The 18,886-nt window shown below is 51.2% G+C and overlaps 1 protein-coding gene across 13 annotated transcripts in view; it reads right to left on the bottom strand.

Annotated features, from left to right (window-relative positions):
* Window positions 1–15,134, bottom strand: part of LOC111922519 (uncharacterized) — a 42,091-nt gene extending 26,957 nt beyond the window's left edge. For 4 of the 13 annotated variants that reach the window (XR_015277124.1, XR_015277126.1, XR_015277125.1 and 1 more), the window contains exons 1-14: window positions 12,977–15,085; window positions 11,997–12,044; window positions 11,627–11,859; window positions 11,037–11,190; window positions 9,408–9,601; window positions 7,957–8,084; window positions 7,612–7,778; window positions 6,665–6,844; window positions 5,919–6,053; window positions 5,554–5,697; window positions 4,821–5,101; window positions 3,470–3,620; window positions 2,589–2,892; window positions 1,952–1,962 (exon numbers count right to left, since the gene is read on the bottom strand). Coding sequence is in view for 9 of the 13 variants with exons in the window: in XM_086853439.1 (XP_086709565.1) it covers window positions 1,829–1,962; window positions 2,589–2,892; window positions 3,470–3,620; window positions 4,821–5,101; window positions 5,554–5,697; window positions 5,919–6,053; window positions 6,665–6,844; window positions 7,612–7,778; window positions 7,957–8,084; window positions 9,408–9,601; window positions 11,037–11,190; window positions 11,627–11,859; window positions 11,997–12,044; window positions 12,977–12,991 (2,268 nt within the window). In the remaining 4 variants the exon portion in view is untranslated. Of the gene's footprint in view, window positions 1–1,828; window positions 1,963–2,588; window positions 2,893–3,469; window positions 3,621–4,820; window positions 5,102–5,553; window positions 5,698–5,918; window positions 6,054–6,664; window positions 6,845–7,611; window positions 7,779–7,956; window positions 8,085–9,407; window positions 9,602–11,036; window positions 11,191–11,626; window positions 11,860–11,996; window positions 12,619–12,688 lie in introns of all 13 variants that reach the window. The other 9 variants (XM_086853439.1, XM_086853437.1, XM_086853440.1 and 6 more) reach the window with 3 other exon arrangements.
* Window positions 15,135–18,886: the final 3,752 nt, after the last annotated feature.

Raw genomic sequence — 18,886 nt, 5'->3', positions numbered from 1 at the left:
AGCTACTTCTTGTGGCTTCTCAACCCAGCTCTGCTTGCACTGCAAGCCCTCCTTCCTGGGCCTGAGCTCTGGAGCTTACCAGGCTCTGTGTTCCCAGAGCCTGAGGCAGCCCTTGCCCCCTCACTCCCAGGAGCTGCCTTTTGTGCCCTTGTCCCTGCCCTGCACTCCATCCCCTGCCTACTCAGATGTAATGGGGTGACTTTACCTTTAAGATAGCTTTGGGAGCCAAGGTAGTTGAAGCTGCTGGTGACTGATGGGAATCTTTTCTCCTGACCAATTATTGGTCATTTCTACGAATTGACAGCAGTTTTGACCATTGAAAAGTGAGATGAACTTTTGAACACCGCCTTAAGATGTAAATCCAGAGTTCTCTTGGTTTTTTTGGGGTTTCTGGCTTCTAACAAGGTAACAGGCTCTGTCTCGGCCTCCTCTCCCCACTCCAGGCCGGACAAGGCCGCAGGCGGGGGTGGGGAAGGGAGAAACGGAGCCAGCTGGCCTGGCTTAGTTTGTAGTTTCTGCTGCTGGACTGAAACCTGACACCATGAACACTTGCAGCTTTTCTGGGACTTTAATTCTTTTACTACCTGGATAAAATGTACAGATTACTCCTTTTTCCCAGAGAGATGGAGAGAGAGACAATCAACATGAAGATAACAGTGAAGAAAAGAGTTAAGTTTTAGATGGGGAAGAGAGAATAAGGAGATGCTCTATAAGCTGAAATATTTTTCTGTTAGAGCTATGGAGATGGACAATAATGTTCTGAAAAAAAACTCCTTTAATTCATGACAGAGTATATTGGGAGGAATGGAGTGTTCAAAGTGTGGATTTTGAGCAAAAAGTAGAGTAATTGTGGTACAGTGAGGAGCTGGAACAGAGTGGAGCGAAGATTTGAGGTCTTGAGGGCAATGAGAAAACCGTTTTCCAGCGAAGCTCACAGAGACAGATGAAGAAGACTTTTGCCTTTGAATATCTCATCCTTAAAAAATGCTATCCCTAGACTCATGGCCCATACACACCTCAGAGTGATGTGAAATGGGAGGAGTGAACTGTTGGCAGATTTCCGGGCAACTGGCATCAGAGAAATAGAAAACTCTAACAGAAAGCTCCACTCCTGTGTTCCTTTGGGCACGAGCTGCCAGAACTGCAGCCAGGATTTCAAGTCAATGCTAAGCAGGATTTAGGCAGTGCCATGAGGATGCGCTCTCCATCAGGAAGGAAGAGCAAACACCCTCAGCATTTCATTCCAAGGCCTTGGGGCAACAGGAGTGGTTTTCCAGCACTCCTGTGTAGACTTTCCATGGCAGCATCCCCGAGAGCCCCACTGCCCTCTCTTGCAGCACCAATGGCCAGATCAGTCTGTCATTCCCTGCTGCCACTCAGGACGAGTTCTCCCCTTGCAGGCACACGTCCTGATCTGCATCAGCACCTGGCTTTCCTCTCTTCTCTCCCCACTGCCTGCTCTCACACAGCCAAGGCCAAACACCTTTCAATTAACAGCAACCTAGGTCTTCTCATCCCTCCTGCCAGCTCCAGATATTTAGAAATCTGAACATGGATTTGGACACCAGAAATTGCCCAAACCATGCAATGTCAATAGAGACAGTGTGGACATGGAGAACTAAAGCTTCCAGGGCACAGAACTCCAGCATGGAGGAAAATCAGCAGCCTCAGTGCTAACTGGCTTTGACATGGCTACAACATCATTTCCTCCTTGTTCAGAAGAATGCAATTAGGAAAGTTAAACTGGAAAAAGGTGCTCCTTTGAACTGGTAACAAAAGGTGCAAACATAGCTAGGAAATGGCCCCTTGGGGCATCTGCCATACTCACCAGAAGATCTTTCCTTTCCTTCTCCTGACTCTCCAATTTCCTCTGCAGTGATGCCACCTCCGGACGAACAGTCACAGTCTCTTCCTTCAAGGCAGTTTCTAGAGAGGTCTTCTGCTGTTCTGCCCTCCATAATGCTGCAGGAGGGAAGGGGAAAGAGAAGGGAGAAAGCAAAGTAAAGTAAACTGATGAGCACTCTGCAGAGACAACAGCACTGTCTTCTCTGCCTGACTGGGTTTACCAAATCTTAAGCCCACTAGAGCTTCCAAAACTGAGAGAAATGAAGGAAACTTCCAGGCAGAGAAAAAAACAAGAATGGCAGGGGCAAGGTTCAGAGGAATAGCAAAGTGTGTTTGCTCTTGGCCTTGTGCAGAGTGAACAATCCAAGAGAGGCAAAGCAGCTGGGATGCCTGTGCAGCCCTGCTCCAGAGAGGCCAATAGCCTGGAGGCTCTGGCAGGGCCTGGAGCTTGAGAGAATTTGCCTCAGGCATCCAGCTCCAGCTGCTTAGCACAGACACAGCACCTGAAATGCACCAGCTGTGTATGGGATCAGCCACAGCAGAGCCAATTGGCACTGCCAGCCACAGCATAGTTCTCAAGAAAAAGCTTTCACAGGCACTTGGATGGATAAATCTCATACTGGTTTTTACTCATGTTGTTTTTCCTGTCTGCCATCTCTGGGCAAAGGCCTTTACCTCTGCATGGGATCAGAGATCCCCGCTGGTGGAACAGGATGGGGCAATGGATGGGAGAGAAGTTGTACCTTGCTGAGTTTCCTCCAACAGTGTCTGCAGCTCCTGATTGCAGGCCTTGATTTGGTTGTTGTCAGCCTGAGCCATCCTCAGCTCCATCTCCATGGCCTCACAGTGTGTGGCCATGGCCTCTGCTCTTTCCTCAGAGCTCTGGAGCCTCAGACGCAGCCCAGACACCTCAGCCTGCAGCACATGCACAGCGTCCCTCAAGCTCTGTTCTCCTGCTTGGGACTTTTCCAGCTCCTGCAGCAGCTCCTTCTCTCGAGTGTCCTGCTGAGCTGCCTTCTCTGTCACTGCATCCTGCAGGGCCTGGATCTGGAAGATGGATTCAGAGAGCCTCAGGGACTGGGCTGCTCCTGAGGCAGCAGAGTGGGCAGTAGGGAGAGCATTGAAGGAGAAATGACTTCAGGCAGAAATATGCCAGAAACAGAAGGTGCAGAACCAGGAATCCAGTAGAGACAAAGGTAGAGAAAGCAGGGAAAGGGAGGCAAGGGGCACCCTTGAGGCTGCAGCTCTGAACACGGGCTGAACTGGCTGTGGTGGAAGTGCCCTGCCCAGCCTGCCATAGCCATGTCTGTGTCCCCACATTGCTCAGTGCCTGGCACAGGCACCAATCCTGTCAGGGACAGCACTGCTAACAGAGGGACAGAGAAGCTCCAGAGGAGTGTGCTGCTGCTTCTGCTCCCAGATTTCCTGCTGGGCCCCAGGAGAGAATGGGAGAAAACATCGGCAGCAGACACCAGATCCAGCCTTGGCCTGAGGGTGCAGCAGCAGCAGCCCTGGGCAGAACACAGTGGCAGTGGATGCTGCAGGGAGGGGAAAGAGGTTGGGACTACCATGCCAAAGGTGGTGTTGTGTGTCCCTGGAGAAGAGGATGGAATGCACAGCTTACCTGGTCCTGCAGTTGTCCTGCACGGCTTGAAGAGACCAGTTCGGCCTGCTGAAGAGCAGAATGAAACTGTGACAGCTGATTATTCAGTGCCACGTTCTTTTCTTCCAGCTCTGTGAGGTGCATATTCCTTTCCTCCAGAGACAGAGTCAGCCTAGAAGGGAAGCATGCAACTCATTACTAATGGTATCACATTTTATAAACTCCTAGGACTTGCAGCACCTCAGAGAAAACTGCTCTATCCAATGAGGTTTGTCTAAACAACTTGGCTGTTTGTTCCCCCTGCAGTCACAGCCCAGCATGTGCCCACTCTGCTTTTCTTCCTGAAAGAACAGGGAGTTCCTGCCTTCATGGCCTACCTTCTATTTGAGATGGGAATGTGCATACAAACCTAACAAAGTCCTGCAATGAAGACATTAGGGGAGAGGAAGAATTTTCTTCTGACTAACCAGGCTCCAAGGGGAAGAGGTTTGGTCAACATGGAAGAGACATTTCCTTCCCCCGTCTTGTATGTCCAGGTGGGAGGAGCAGCACCCTACAGCCAGGGGACGTCTGGGAAGTTCCCTGAGATTTACCAGCACCCATCCTACTTTCAGCTGGAGGAACAAAGGCCCAAGGCAGAAGTGGCAACAGAGGCTTGGAGCTCAAGCTGATGGAAGATGCAGAAACCTCCAGGCAAGCAAGAGTGCTCTGCCTTTCCTTTGTCTTCTTCTTGGAAGAAGAATCCTGTGGCACTGAAGACTGGCTTGACTTGATCAGCTGGAGGAGCCCCCCTAACCTTGCTCTGGTTTCTTGCATTCTTTGCACAGTCAGTAACACCTGTGAGTGTGGAGGGTGGCAGGGACCCTGCTTGAGCCCCTCCAGGCACCGGGGGGGCATTTTATCAGGAACAATGCACCAGAGACATTCTTGTTTCTCGGGTGCCTCCCAGGGCAATCTGGGCTTGATCAGCACTCAGGGCCTTAAGAAGGTTCTGCCCAGCAAAGGCATCAGATGCCAGGCTGATCAGATCCCAAAGGCCTCAAGTTACAGCAGCCAAGGTGGAGCTGATGGATGTATCCAGCTCCTTACACTGCAGCTCCAGCACTGTTAACACACCCACCTAACCTAACCTAACAGCACAACACTCCCTAGAGGGAAAGAGCTACCCCAAAAGCCTTTGTCTTCAGAAAAACTCCAACTGAAGGCTTAAAATATTAGAGAATGAACACAACATACAGAAAATGACATGTATCTTCATGGAGAGTTCAGAATCTGCCACTTAAGAAATGCTGCCAGAGCCCCAGGCAGGTGCAAAGATGGCAAAGAGGGAATGCATTCACCACATTGCAGAGTCCCACAGGCTTTCATTTACCTGTCATTTTCTCTCTTTAGGGAAGTCGCAAAAGCATGCAGTTCTGAATTTTGGCGTGCCACTTCTTCCCATTGTTTCGATTCCTTCTCCATTATCTGTAGCAGCACTTGGAGCTCCTTCTTCTGATCTTCTGCCTCCTCCAGCCTCTTTTGGATGTGCTCAGTCTCCAACATCTTCTGCTGCAACTGTTCCTGGGCCTTGCTCACATCTTGCTGGGCTCTCTGGACTGTGCTTTCCTGGAACTCTCGGGAGGCTGCCAGCTGAGATGTCAACTCATCCACCTCCAGTCAAACAGAACAAAGCAGTCAGAGGCGACAGCCACAGCCTGCCACTGTCAGCCACAGCAGAGGCCGTGAGGAAAGGGAAAGGACAACTTCCCGTTTCTCCCTGTCCTGAAAGCACCAGATTCACAATGGACATGGACAACTTGGTTAAGTCTCTGAGTGGCCCACTATGGGCACCTAAAACAGCGCCTCCCAAACCAAGAAGAGGCCAGCAGGAGTCCATGCTGATGGGTGCTGGCCAATAGCCCAGAGGACTGGCCCAGCTGTCCAGGGGGCAGCAGCTGAGATTCAGCAGAGCACTGAGTGTCCTTCAGAGCAGCTGCCATGGAGCTCCCACAGCATGAGGCAGCCCCAGGGATCACCCCATCAGCTGCTGCTCTGCCATGGAAAAGCAAGAAGGCCACAGAGTCCTCCCTGGGTGACTGCAGGGCCACTGCTGGTTCACTCACCTGCTTTTGTAGAGCATCCCTCTGTTTGAGGAGGACATTCATCTCCTCTCTGATGCCTTGAAGGTCTTCCTTGTGCCTCCTCTGCACTGCCAGCATTTCATTGTGAGCTTCCTGCAGCTCAGCTTGCAGCTTTGCCTTGATGGTCTGGCAACAAAATTTAGAGTAACTTCCTTCAGCTACTTCTTGTGGCTTCTCGACCCAGCTCTGCTTGCACTGCAAGCCCTCCTTCCTGGGCCTGAGCTCTGGAGCTTACCAGGCTCTGTGCTCCCACAGCCTGAGGCAGCCCTTGCCCCCTCAGTCCCAGGAGCTGCCTTTTGTGCCCTTGTCCCTGCCCTGCACTCCGTTCCCTGCCTACTCAGACTTACCTGTCCCTTCTCTTGCTGCTCTTTCACCTCCTGCCTGAGCTGCTGGACCTGCTGGCACGCTTGGCTGAGCTGTCCCCGAGTTTGGAGCAGTGTCTCTGTTAAAGCCCTCTTCTCATTCTGCTCTTCCTGCAGCACCTGCACAGAAGCAAAGTACAGAGGGTTTCACACTTGCCTGCAACATCTGTGTGGCAAGAGGCAAAGACAGATGGGCTCACGCGCCCTCAGACCACTTGGCTGCTGCTCCCCTGGGCCACTGTCTGCCCCGGGGTGCCACAGCTGCCCAGGAAGTGACTTAAAACACAGCCCAGAAGACATCTCTGGGTTCCTCTTCAGAAATACTCTAGATGAGTCGTTAAATAGATTTTTCTCATTTTTGTCAGCATTCCTGCTACACCGTCCCTTTGCCCACAAAAGAAAAGTCCTACAATCTCGCTTTGGCACTGAACACCTACCAGCACACACCAGAAGGGGAGTGGTAAGAGAACAGTGAAGAATCTATGAGGTATGTCTTAGAAAAACAGAACACAAGAGCAGCATAAGAGTCTCAGCTTAAAGCTGATGTTTCTGCCTGGCTTCCTACGGGAGGGCTCATTCCTGGTCTCAAAGACAGACCTGTTCACCTTTCACCTGCCCAAATTCAATGGAGAAGACATGGAGGACATGCTCCACATAGCCCCCATAGCCTGCCATCTCCACAACTCCAGCCTTGCAAAAAATCACACCAGTTCTCCCTTCAGAACCATTACCTGTCGCTTGGCTTTTTCAAATCTAATTTGTTCATCTTGTTGTTGGGCCTGCAGGGTGGCAACTTTCTGCCTCAGCTCAAGCAGCACCTTCTCATGCTCCCGCTCTCTCTTTGCTTTCTCTTCCTGCCATTGCTCCAGCATCTCCTGTAACTCTGAATGGTGTCTTTCTTGCTCATTTTTCTGAAGAGGGGAGAAAAATTTTCAAGATGAAGTTGCAGGCAAGCTCCTTGCTGAAAAATGTCAAGCTTCATCCATCCCACAAACCCCAACCTGAAAAGACAACAGCACTGGCTTTCTGCACTCCAGAATTCATGTCCTGTCAGGGAATTTAAAAGGAGGCTCAGCAGCTGCAAGAATCACAGCCTCATGGAATCATTTCTGTTGGGAAAAACCTTCACAAGCATTGAGCCCAAGCACTCACAAAAGGAGGTGTCACCTTCCCCTCCCTGATGCCCCAGCCACAAGCACTGAAGGACCAGGGGCCTGTTCCATTGGCTTCCAGCCCAAACCTAATCCCTGTGTCAATCATGGAAGAACAGCAAGAAAGGACTCGAGTTCCCGCTCCTGCAGCCAGCGGCACTGATGGCATCTGCTCCACATTGGCATCTGCTCCATGTTGGCATCTGCTCCATGTTGGCATCTGCTCCGTGGCAGGAGGGACTCGGGGACGATCCTGCCCTGGGCTGTCACACTTTGGGTGGGCACTGCCCAACCTGCTCTGGAATTCCTCTTACGCCCTCACTGGAGCCACGGCTGCATTTACTGTCCCAGCACCATCCTGGGGGGCTTCACACACCTCCAAGTCTGAGCTGCTGGCTCTGCTGCCCAGCCCAGCAGCAAGAGGCCTCTGGCAGAGGATTGCTGCCCTTTCTCACCCTCAGGCTCTGCTTGTACTAAACCTTCCCACAGGCCCAGCTTGGATAATTCAGAAGCATATTGTCCCCTACCAGGTCTTGCAGGAGCTTGTTTATTTCCATTTGCTGAGCTGTTCCCTGAAGCCTGAGGCTTTCATGATGCTGCTCTGCCTGCATGAACTGCTGAGCTCTCTCTTCCTGTTCCTTTCTCCTGAGAGCTCTCTCTGCTTCCAGCTCTTGTTGCAGGAATTTCACTTGTCCTGCAAACACCACCAACAACAGGAGTCAGAGTCTTTACTAACTTTACTGACCTCAGGCCCTTTCAGTGCCTCCAGCCCCACCACTCCTCAGAAGCCCTGTGGACAGAGGTGGCTTTACAGGGTGCTTAGCTTTTCTCGGCAGGGGTGGCACCACAAACAAAGCACACGAGGTCCTCACCTTCTACCACTGCCTTGGCCTGCATGACTCTGAGCACTTGAGCCTCCAGACGGTTCCTGCTCATCTCCAGCTGAGATATCTGCTGCTGAGCAGCAGACAGGCTGAATTCCAGGCTCTCCTTTGCTGACCTACAAGTTACAAATACAGAGAGACATGAGCTGCTTGCTCCTGACACCCACAGCTGGTTATTCCAGGACAATGAGGCTCAAGATCCCCACACATCACTATGGAAAATGGATCACATGGAAACTCTTCCAGAGAAGGCACTTTTGTGCCATTTCCATAGCAAAGCAGGGCTCTCTGAGGGAGTGCCCAGGCCTTCCTTATGGCCTGGCACAGCACACACAGCCCAGCCCAACTTGACCTCAACAGCCAAAGCTTCACTTGCTGTTCCTGACCTATGACACTGGGGAGCTGTGCCCGGACAGGATGGGCTGACGAGCAAAGTCTCAGCCTCTGCTCACAGCCCTTCTGTCATCAGCACTTGCAAGCTGCTCTGCAGGGGGACAGGACAGACTCTTGTCCTGCCTGACTCCTGACTTTTTAATGCTCTTGAAAATGGACATAAAGGTACATCATCTTCCAGACACCGTGTATTTAAGAGACTTCAGAACTACTTCGCATGATACAGTATAATCTCATGGTCATGGCAGCACTTGTAAAAAAATCCCAACATCCTTTTGTCTGAACAAAAACTACCTGAATGCAGAGACTGCTGTTTAAACTCATGCAAAGCCAAGAAGTAGGCTTGCTACCTTTATTTTAGTGTTGTAGGCAGTGGCCCAATTGGCTTGTCCTTCTTTAGAGTGAGAGGGACCGTGCAAAGGGACCTCGGTGGGTTTGGCAGGTGGATGCCCATCAACAATTAGCAAGAATCCCCAGAGGTCATTGAGGATTCCAAAGAGCTTTCCCTGCTGCTCTCTAACCAGCTCTAGTGCCTGGCCCACACTTCTCAAGAGTGGGCTTGGAAGCAGAAAGCCTCAAGACTTTCAGCAGGAGCCTCTGGCTTCACCCAGAATGGCAGCAAGCAACAAAGGAAAACATACAGGACTTCCCCTTCTAGAACAAAACACTCCCAACGTCCCCAGGTAAGAGCCTGGAATGCTCAAGATGGAGCTTCACTTCTGAAGACCAGGATCATGTCAAGCTACTTGGTAAGGAACGAGGGATGTTCAATGCCCAGAATAAGGAACCAAACCTAAGAGAAACTTGGTTTCACTCAACCTCTGCATGCTTTAACTACTACTCAATTCAGGGCTGGGTGGCTTGCTTTTGACTTCCCACAGGAGTGTGCTTGGCAGCACAAACAGGAGCCCAAGGCTGACGAGAGCTTTGCTGGTTTTAGATGTCAAAAAATAACCTTCATATTGTGACTTTTTTTTTTTGAGACACTTCCATTTTATGTCCATGGAATGTAAAAACATCTGAAAGGTTGTGCTCCCTGCCTTCACCTGGTCACTGCCAGCTGCTTGCAGAGCTCTTGTCGCTGCTGCTCCATAGCTGCCAGTTGTCCCTTAAGGGCAGCCTTCTCCTGGCCCAGCAGCTCCTTCTCTCTGCACACCTGGGCCAGTGCGTGCCCTTGGCCAGAGGATTGCCGGCGCAGCTGCTCCAGAGCCCTGCTCGATGACTCTTGCTCCTGGGAAACCTGGAAACAGGACAAGGTACAGCTTGAGCCCTTCCTCAGGAGCCCTGTGCAGAGCCAGCCAGTGCCACCTCGCTGGCAGCCAGAGGACAAGGAGCACCTGTGCTCTGGCCTCCAAGGTTCACAGCACTGCCCTATGCAGCTCTGATACCCTGGGCTGCAAAAGCCTCTGCCACTGTTACCTTGGAGCTGCTGTGTCAGGCCCTGCTGCCTTGCCTGGGACTTGACAGCTCCTTGCCAACAAACATCCCTACTCCAAACGTGATGTTGTTACCCAAAAGTAATGCATCTTCCTCAAGTGCCACTTGGCAAACAAAATTTCTATCAGGATCTATTTCAGCACTGGACATTTTCAGGAAGGTTGGGGAAAGCAATTTTGCTCCCTGAAGCACAGGAAAATATACAGGATTTCCCCAGCTAGAACAAAACACCCATCAAAATGTCACCTCCTCACTTGTTCAAAGCAGCTCTCTGCAACGAGGGGATGCTTGGCAGGGAAATGGCTCTTGTGGTGAGCAGACATTTAGTGACTGATGGAAATCTGGCTGATGTGGCCAATGCAGATGTCTTGGTGCAGCAATTCACACCAACAATACCACTTACTTGTCTTACACAGAGAAGGTGTCTAATGGCCCTTGCTGCTATTCAAGCCAGATGACCAAACCGTGTTTTTGAGCTCTTTTCTTCAAAAGCAAAATCTCTGCTGTGTATTTGCCAAACCTACCACATACCCCAGAACGGAGACTGTCTGAGAGGGACCATCAGAAACAAACCCTTCTCTTGCAGCTATCCTGTCACGCCCAGTCCAAACCTCTCCTGGCACAGCTTGGAGCAGTTTCCTCGTGTCCTGTCCCTTGCTCCCTGGGAGCAGAGCCCAACCCTCAGCTGCTGCACCTTCCTGTCACAGGAAGCTGTAGAGAGCAAGAAGGTGCCCCCTGAGCCTCCTTTTCTCCAGGCTGAGCCCCTCCAGCTCCCTCAGCTGCTCCTTGTCAAACCTGTGCTCCAGACCCTTCCCCAGCTCCATTCCCTGTTTTAGAGGCTCTGTGGCTGCCCAAAGCAACAAATTTTGCAGAAGCATGCAACACTTTGCTGAAGAACATGCATATCCCTGGCTAAAAAATGCGTGTGCCATCTTGAGGCTGGTGTCCACAGCAGTGTCCCTGTCTTCTTCTGCCAGAAACAGCATCTGGGCTGATCTGGCTGGCACAACTCCCACTCCTACAGGTGCTGCCTAGCAATGAGGTGTCCAGAGCCATGGTAACATCATCCCTCCTTTGCTCCAGCAGATCCCTCTGAAGCTGCAATTCCTCCAGTGTCTGCCTCTTGATTCCAGCTCGCTCTGCAACGAGGGGTCTTCTCCCTCCAGTGCAGCCTCCACTATACAAGAAGGGCCAAGACAAGTTTTCAAGGGAAAACCAGTCTCATTTCCAAAACCAACCTCCATCCTGTACTGCTGCTGTGCCTTTTCCATCTGGGCTGATGCTTCCTTCCACTGCTCGGTGTTCCTTTGACGCAGCCACAAGGCTCCTGGCTCTGGGATCCCCATGCATTGCTGCAGCTTTTCCCTGGACTTCCCAACGTTTTCGCAGGAACTGCAGAGACAAGGCTCAGTCAGAAGAACAAAGAGGCCTCAAGAGTCACCGATCCCATTTCCAGCACTCCAGGCTGGAGCAGGGGGCAGTGGGCTAAGGAAGACCTTGCTCTTTCCCTCCCAAGGAAATCTTCCAGAGGCAAAGGGAAAGGAAGGCAGGATTTTGCCTTCCTTCAGTGAGAAGCAGTGGCTGGGCAGGGGCACGCAAAGAACAGAATTCAGGAAAGCGGTATGGTGAGAAAAAGGAGTCTTCTATTCCAACATGGCTGTGCATCTCCCACACAGCCTTAGGAGTCATGAAAAGCCCTGACAGGACTTTTTTCAAGAGCCGCACATGGTAGGACAGGTGATTTCTTCACCCAGAAACCTCTGAACTCCCTGACCTAGAAGAAGATTGCCTCTGGAATGCAGGAGGAGGAGGAGGAGGAAATGCTCACTCTATGATTCCTTCTACCAGATTCTTCATCTGCTGATAGCGGCTTGTGACCATTTGGTTTTCCTCGTCCATTTGATCAATACGCTGCTGCATGCGCTCACAATTCCCTGAGACTTCCCGAAGCAATGCAAAGGGATCCTGTTTATCCGTGGATGTCAGAGTTGAGAGGACGCTGCCAGGATTGTCAGTGTAGATGATGGAATGGGCCATGCTGTCACCGTCGTCTATCAGTGCCTGAAAGCCCACATCCAGCTGTTAGTCAGGCATTCTCTTCCTATTCCAAAGTACCACTGAGATGCCTCTTCTGATCCCACAAGAACCAGTGTCCATTCAGTTTCAAAATCCCAGCCAGCTCAGCACAGTTTACTCACCTCAGGGGCTCGGGAGGATTGTCCCTGGTGAGAAAGTCCTCGAACTCCCTGGAAGAGCACAGGGAAGAGCACACTCAGACTGCATGCCTGCCCCCAAGGCAGTCGCCTCTAAGTCCTTCCCAGCCTGTCCCAGAGCGAAGCAATTCCAGCTGAGCTCTTCCTCCCCTCCTTGGGAATATTTTCAGCCCACAAGTTTGACAGCAACACAAACAAACATGCTGGAATGTGTCTCATCATTTCTAAGGACGCCAAAATGGGCATTGCCCAGACACCCATCCAACCTGGCCCTGAACACTCCCAGGGATCCAGTGGCAGCCACAGCTTCCCTGGGCAACCCATGCCAGGGCCCCAGCACCCTGACAGGGCAGAATTCCCTGCAAATATCCTATCCATCCCTGCCCTGTCTCAGTGGGAAGCCATTTTCCCTCGTCCTGTCCTTGCAGGCCCCTGCCTTAAGTCGCTGTCCAGCTCTCTTGCAGGCCCTTCCTTCATGCATTGATAGGACCTCTAAGATCACCCTGGAACCTTCTCCCACCTGGACAACCCCAACTCTTGCCTCCTTTGCCCTTGGCACAGGTACTCCAGCCCTTGCAGCATCTTCCTATTATCCCCATGGCCTCCCCTAGGCCACTGGGGATCATCTCAGAAATGTCTGAGAAAAACCCATGTTTGCCTCTGGGATGTGCTGAGGCTGCACTGTAAATTAGTTTGAGGGGAAGGTGATGACCCTTGTTTGTGCCCATGGCCTCTGGTTGGACAAGGATGGAGGAGGAGATGTGGCTGTGCTCTGGGATGGCCAGGTGCCCCCCATTCCCTCCCAGGCCTGTCCCCACAGCAAGCACCAAAGCTGCTGGAGCTCTGGAACAGCAACTGTTAAACCCTTGCTATTCCCAGAGGGAAGCCTTCCCTGAGGCACAGCCCAGGCCCACCCAGGCCCCTGCAGGGCTTGGCACAAGGAGAGCAGTGGCTTTCTCACTCACCCGTCGCGTGTCCATCCGCTCCTTGGCACAAACAGTGTCCAAAGTGCAGTGTCCAAAGGCCCTTGGCCTTCGCAGGGTTTAACCCTTAATGTCTAAAGGCCCTTGGCCTTTGCAGGGTTGAACCCCAGTGTCCAAAGGCCCTTGGCCTTTGAAGGGTCCAACCCCAAATCTCCAAAGGTTCTTGGCCTTTGTAGGGTCAATAGCACGCAGGATCAAAGTGCTGTTGGCCGTCGCAAGGTCCAAGCCCCAATGCTCATGAGCTGTCGACAGCTCCAGGGTCCAAACCCTAATAGCCAAGAGCTCTGTATTGTTGCCAGGGTGCAACCCCCAACATTCCATGGACTGTTGACGGTTGCCAGGGTCCAGATCCCAACATTCCAGGGACTGTTGGAGCGGCCCTCCCTGGCTCTCCCCCCATCCCAGCTCCCTGCTGGCCCTGGCACCTGCCCTGCCTCCCCCGTGTCCCCACAGCCCTGCTGGGCAGCTGGGCAGGGACCTGGCTCATAACATGAGTTCCAAGTTGCTGCTCCAGGAAGCACCAGTTTTAAGGCTCAGCATTCTCAAGACCCACATGCTCTTTTGGGATGCGCTTAGTTCCTTCTGTCTTCCCTGACCAAGGGGAGATGTAAGGAAAAGCCTAAAAAGGTTCTTGGTGTTTATAAGTATTCATGGAAAGTAAAGCTTTGCCTTTAGAACAGCCACCTGAGGAGGAAAAATGGTGTTTCAGGAACTTTTCAAATTCCTACACAGAAATGCCTAGAGCTGCAGTGTTTAAGGCTCATAAAATAGATTAAGAATCCTGAGACAGCCACAAGTGCATTTTTTTCCTGCTCTGTTCTCTGTTTGGTAATATATCACTAGGTCTTCTAGGCAGAAGAAAAGTCCTGCTGCTTACATCAAAGATTCCTCACTAGGAACAGACCTTCAAGAACCAAATGGATCTGCTTGGAAAAGCTTGGGCTGGTGTTTCTTGCCCTCATCTTTGATAGCGTTTGTCTGTGTCCTAGGGAGGATTTCTGTGCCCCAGTTGACAGGAACTGCCTTCTGAGCAGGGCACAAATCCTCTGTGCACAAGAGCTGCACCTGCCTTCTCCAGGGCCTGTATCTCCAGAGACTGATGGCCCAAGGATGTCCCTGCCAAGTTAAGATTCAGAGACCGATGCAGCTTCAAGTCTCTGCTTCCACAAGAGCAGCTTTGGGCTCCTTGAGCATAGCTGCAAAGGAGCAGGACAGCTCCTGGTGAAGGTCTGACAGCCCCTGGCTGGTCCTTGAACAGCTCTCAATGTAGTTCTGCCAGTGGTGCTGTCGGTCTTGGGCCAGCTGTGACTGCAGCAGGGACACCTGAAAGAGGCACAAGGCCCGGCTCAGACAAGCCCACGCTGGCAGCAGCATCCACAGCCCCACGGTACCGGCTGTCAGGGCAGACACAGCCTCCAACTGCAGCCCTCACCAACACTCTGCCCTCGGGGAAGGGGAAAGGAACAGGCTCCCAGACTGGCCCTGAACAGAGCTCAGATGATCAACAAGTCCATTCCAAGGCTGCCAAACCCTTCCCACGTACATCCCTCAGCCCCCACAGGTCTAGCAGAGTGAGTTCCAACAGCAGTGAGGAACCCAACTCTCATTTCCAAAGGACACATTTGGGCCACTGACCCCTTGCTCCACAGGCTGTGCATCAGCAGGAGGGCTACTGCTGCTCCCCTGAGCTGCTGGAGAACTCTTCTCTTGAGCTGCTGGACAGCCAGCCCAGGACTGAGGGGAATGTTGTGCTTGGCCTTTTTTGGTGCTTTCTTGAGGCATTTTAGCACCCAAAGCCCTATTTTACACCTCCCTCTTTTTTAATTATTCACTAAATATGGCTTTAACTGATTTATATATGCCCACATTTATTATGCTTCTACACCATTTAATTTTGAGGGATTCTCAAAGGGGTTTGGGGGGTTTTCTTGTTTTTGCCAGGTTTTAGTGCACAAGCTGCCTTTTCAACCTTCCACTGTTTAAATGTAACGAAGAGATAGCCTGAAATATTTCATACTTATTGAAATTTATTCAATTTTTATCAGCTTTGTTGAAATTTGGAGGAGGTTTTGAGGCTTTTCCCAGCCAGCCAATGACTGAGGGCAGTTTGGCAGAGGCGGGAACCCTCAGCCCCGCCCCCGTCTCGCCCAGCCAATCCCTGAGGGCACTTTTCCCGGCCCGCGGTTTGGGCGGGAGCCGCCCCCCCCATTGTCAATCACTGAGGGGCTTCGGCTGAGGCGGGAACTTCTCCCCGGCCTCCCCTCGCCGGTCACTGCCGCCCCTCCCCTGCCTCGCTCCCAGTGGCTCCTTGTGACTCTGAATTTTCCCCAGCTGCCCCAGTCTGGGCTGGTTTGTACTGGTTTATTCTCCCCGCTCCCCAGGTAGAGGAGCTCCGCTACCCGCAGCGCCCAGAGCATACAAGTCATGTCGCTAGAGCTTCCTGACCACAAAGGAGACAGAGGAGTCCTGTAGAAGTCCTGTGATTCGAACAAAGAGAAAGAGTCCATTAGGCGTGTCTCCAGTGGGATCTCTCTAAATCAGTTGGAGCAAGTGACCTTCTTTTCCTCTCATTCCTTTTCCCTGTTGGCTGTATTAAGAATAATATGTTACAGTTGCTGTTTGTAAACTCCTTATTTACCTTGTACCCCTGTCCCAGGTTTACTTCTCCTTGTACCCCTGTCGCAAATTGCTATACCCCATATTTTTGTTCCTTGTTCAGCCAGGCCCTGCCCCCTCTCCCAAGTTGCTGTACCCTGTGTTTCTTGTTCTGTGTTCAGCCAGGCACTGCCCCCACTGCTCCTAGACTCCCACATGGTAATTGTATCCCTTTCCCGAGTTGCTGCACCGTCCTGAGGAGGAAGATGACATACTGACTTTTATGCAAACAAGAGAGACCAGAGACTTACGGGATGCACCCAGACTGGAAAAAAACCCAAAACAACGAGCCACGCAAAAGGGAAGGAATAAAACCAGCACCATCTAACAAGGAAGACCCAGAAGAGTCCCCTGACTTCCCTCCAGAGGCCGACATAACCTCGAGGAGACTCGACTGGGTTGACACCCTAGACTACGAGCCCTAAAGAATGAGTCTTCCTGGGGATTTCTGTGAGGAAGGAAAGCCCCGCTCTGCCTTAGTGACAAAGCTGCATGGATCCTTCTCTTCTGTGGTGTCCAGTGGGAGCAGTGGTGGTGTGCGCAATCCCTCGGGCCCCCACCTCAGAGCTGTACTGCTTAATAAAGGCCTTTTTAAAAGGAGCTAATCTCCTGGCCTGTTTATCACAGCTGGGGTACTTGGAAGGTGCTGGAGACATCCTGGTCCACCTATCCATGTCCCTCTTATTATGTGCCCTATGTAAAACACATGACCCATGATCATTACAACTAGTTAAATCAATATATATATGTTTTTAGTCAGCTTTACTAATGGACATGGGCTGCTGCTCAGCCAAGGTCATGCCAAACACCTGAACTTTGGGAAGAAGAACAAAGACTTTATAGGATTGTGAGAGATGAGGTGATATTTTGCTGAAGCCAAAAGGTTGTAAGGTTAAACAAGGAAAGTTAAACAAGGAAAGTTTGTGGTTCTGTGTGTTGCCATTTGTGGTTTGGATATGTTCTGCTTGGTTTGTTGGGTGCTGCTATGGGCTGGGAGAGGGGTGGGGTTGTAGACCTGACAACAAAGGAAATAGAATGAGAGAGGTGGGGAGTGAAAAGTAGGCAGTTGGGAGAGAATGTAAAGTCCAGAGTACCCAGCTAAGGATCGGGACTGTCCATGCCGGGAAAGGCTATAAAATGTAGACATTTTGTTGGAAGATGTGTGTTCGGCTCTGGGGAGGGACACACAAACTGAACTCAGTTGAATCACTACTAATGGACAGTTTTCTTTTGCTTTTATGACTTTGTCCCCAGTTAATTGTATCTGAAAGTCCCTTAATTTCACACAGCATTACGAATATTGAGTTCTTTGCCCAGGGTGGATTTAAAGCTAATTAGAGCCCCCCCAAACTCCCATGTCACCTCCCTCAGACTTCCACAATGTCACCTGAGCCACCACAAACCCTCCTGTCAGCCCCTAGAAACACCCCAGAGACCTCCCAACCCTTGTATCAACCCTCTAGTTGCCCATAACTCCCCCAAAGTCTCCACATCTCACCAACTCATATCTTCCCCAAAGCGCCCCCCTGCCAAAACCCCAGATCACATTCCCTGATCCCAAACAAATCCATATTTCCCCCCTCCCTCTCCCCCCGCCAATGCCACTGCTACTCACACATGGCCAAGGCCTGAGGGCACATGAGGGGGACGCCCTGGTGGTCTTTAGGTGGAAACTGGTGAGGGCATCCTGATCAAAGACCTGTGAGGCTTCAGCCCCTCTGGCTGGCAGGGGCTGCACCCCCAAAATGGCCTTTGCAGCCCTCTCCGCCAGGTGGCTGCACTGGTGGATGACTGGCTCGACATGTTTGGAGGTGGAAAGAGGGCTCAGAGCATCCTGGGGCACACTGGTGGGATTTTCAGGAGGCTACAGGTATGGGAGGGTGGGGGGGGGGGCTGGAGGATTTGGAGGTGCTGGGGGAATCTGGGGAAAGGGGAGGTTGAAGTGTTTGGGGTGAAACAGAGAAATTCAGAATTAGGAATTAAGCATAAAGAAATGCTTGACCAGAATAAGGCGGGGGAAGCTGACAAAAACCTATACTGCTCCCACAAAAGCAAGAAAAGAGAGAGGCTACAAGATATGATAAAGAGCTAAAATACACAAACAAAATGCAAAGACAAAGGCATCACGGGATAAGGGGATTCTTTGGACCCCTAAGCCAGAAAGAATGGCATCAAAGTCCAAAAAGTGGTCAAAAGACTAAAAAGAGAATGTGCAAGAAGACAAGGTGAAAAGTTCAGCCAAGGAGAAAATTGCTGACCTCATCCCAAAGACCCCCCCAGATGACCACAGAACTGACCAAAAACGACCAGAGCGCAGCTGCAAAGGGGCATGGATCTAATTTTAATATGAAGTGAGGACAGGTGGGGTTAGGAAATGAATATGTATTAAGTGTATTGTGTAACCCTAGTTTGTAAAGGATAAAAAGAGAAAGCCAAATCTCAAAAGCATCCATGCTTTTGGAGGAGATATCCCCCATGCACCTCAGCACTGAATAAATTCATACCTACTCTTATAACTATTCTGCGAGTTATAGAGTTTTTCTATCCGCAATATCAGGGGGAGCTGGGTGATGACTGGCTCTATGTCTTTGGAAGTGGGAAGGGGTCTTGGGGTCCAGGGGGGCTTCTAGAGGGGCTTTGTGGGGGCTTCAGGGCATCTTTGGGCATGGGGGCAATTTGGAATGGGGGGTATAATGGAGAGCTGTGAGGGCTGGGGGAAAACGTGTTCTGTGTCTTTAGAGGTGGGGATGTGTTTCGGAATAAGGACTTTACAGCTAAAATTGTAAAGAGGTGTGCTTTATTCCAGCTGGTGACACATGGAAGATTTTCCACAATACATGTGTAGCTGGTCGAGACAGGTTCAGGTTTAAATACACATTGATCCCACAAGCCCACACCTCCCTGCCTGCCTAATCTCTGCCCACTCTCCGCCTTCTTGTGCTTCATATTATAATTAGTTTTCTGTGGTCCCACACTTCCTGGTGGTTGCGGGCAGGTGAATTCTGGTGAAGTAAGACATCTTCCTCAGTTTTTCGCTGCTTGACGCCCGTCTGTGGGCAGGTGCAGTGGAGGTTTGGCTAGCTCCCAGCTCAGTTTGTCCTGGCTAAAAGCAGGAGCCTGCATCCTGCTGGTTTCTCAAGCCACAGGTTCTGCTTTGTCTGCTTTTCACCTCAGTCCTGCTTTATTGAGTTTTGACAGTATACATCTTATCTTTATGGTATTTACCTAACAACTAAC

This window comes from Cyanistes caeruleus, chromosome 16 (genome assembly GCF_971803275.1).
Source record: "Cyanistes caeruleus chromosome 16, bCyaCae1.hap1.1, whole genome shotgun sequence".
Taxonomy (NCBI): Eukaryota; Metazoa; Chordata; class Aves; order Passeriformes; family Paridae; genus Cyanistes; species Cyanistes caeruleus.
Note: the sequence above shows the minus strand (reverse complement) of the source record. Positions and strands in the feature narration are given on the sequence as shown.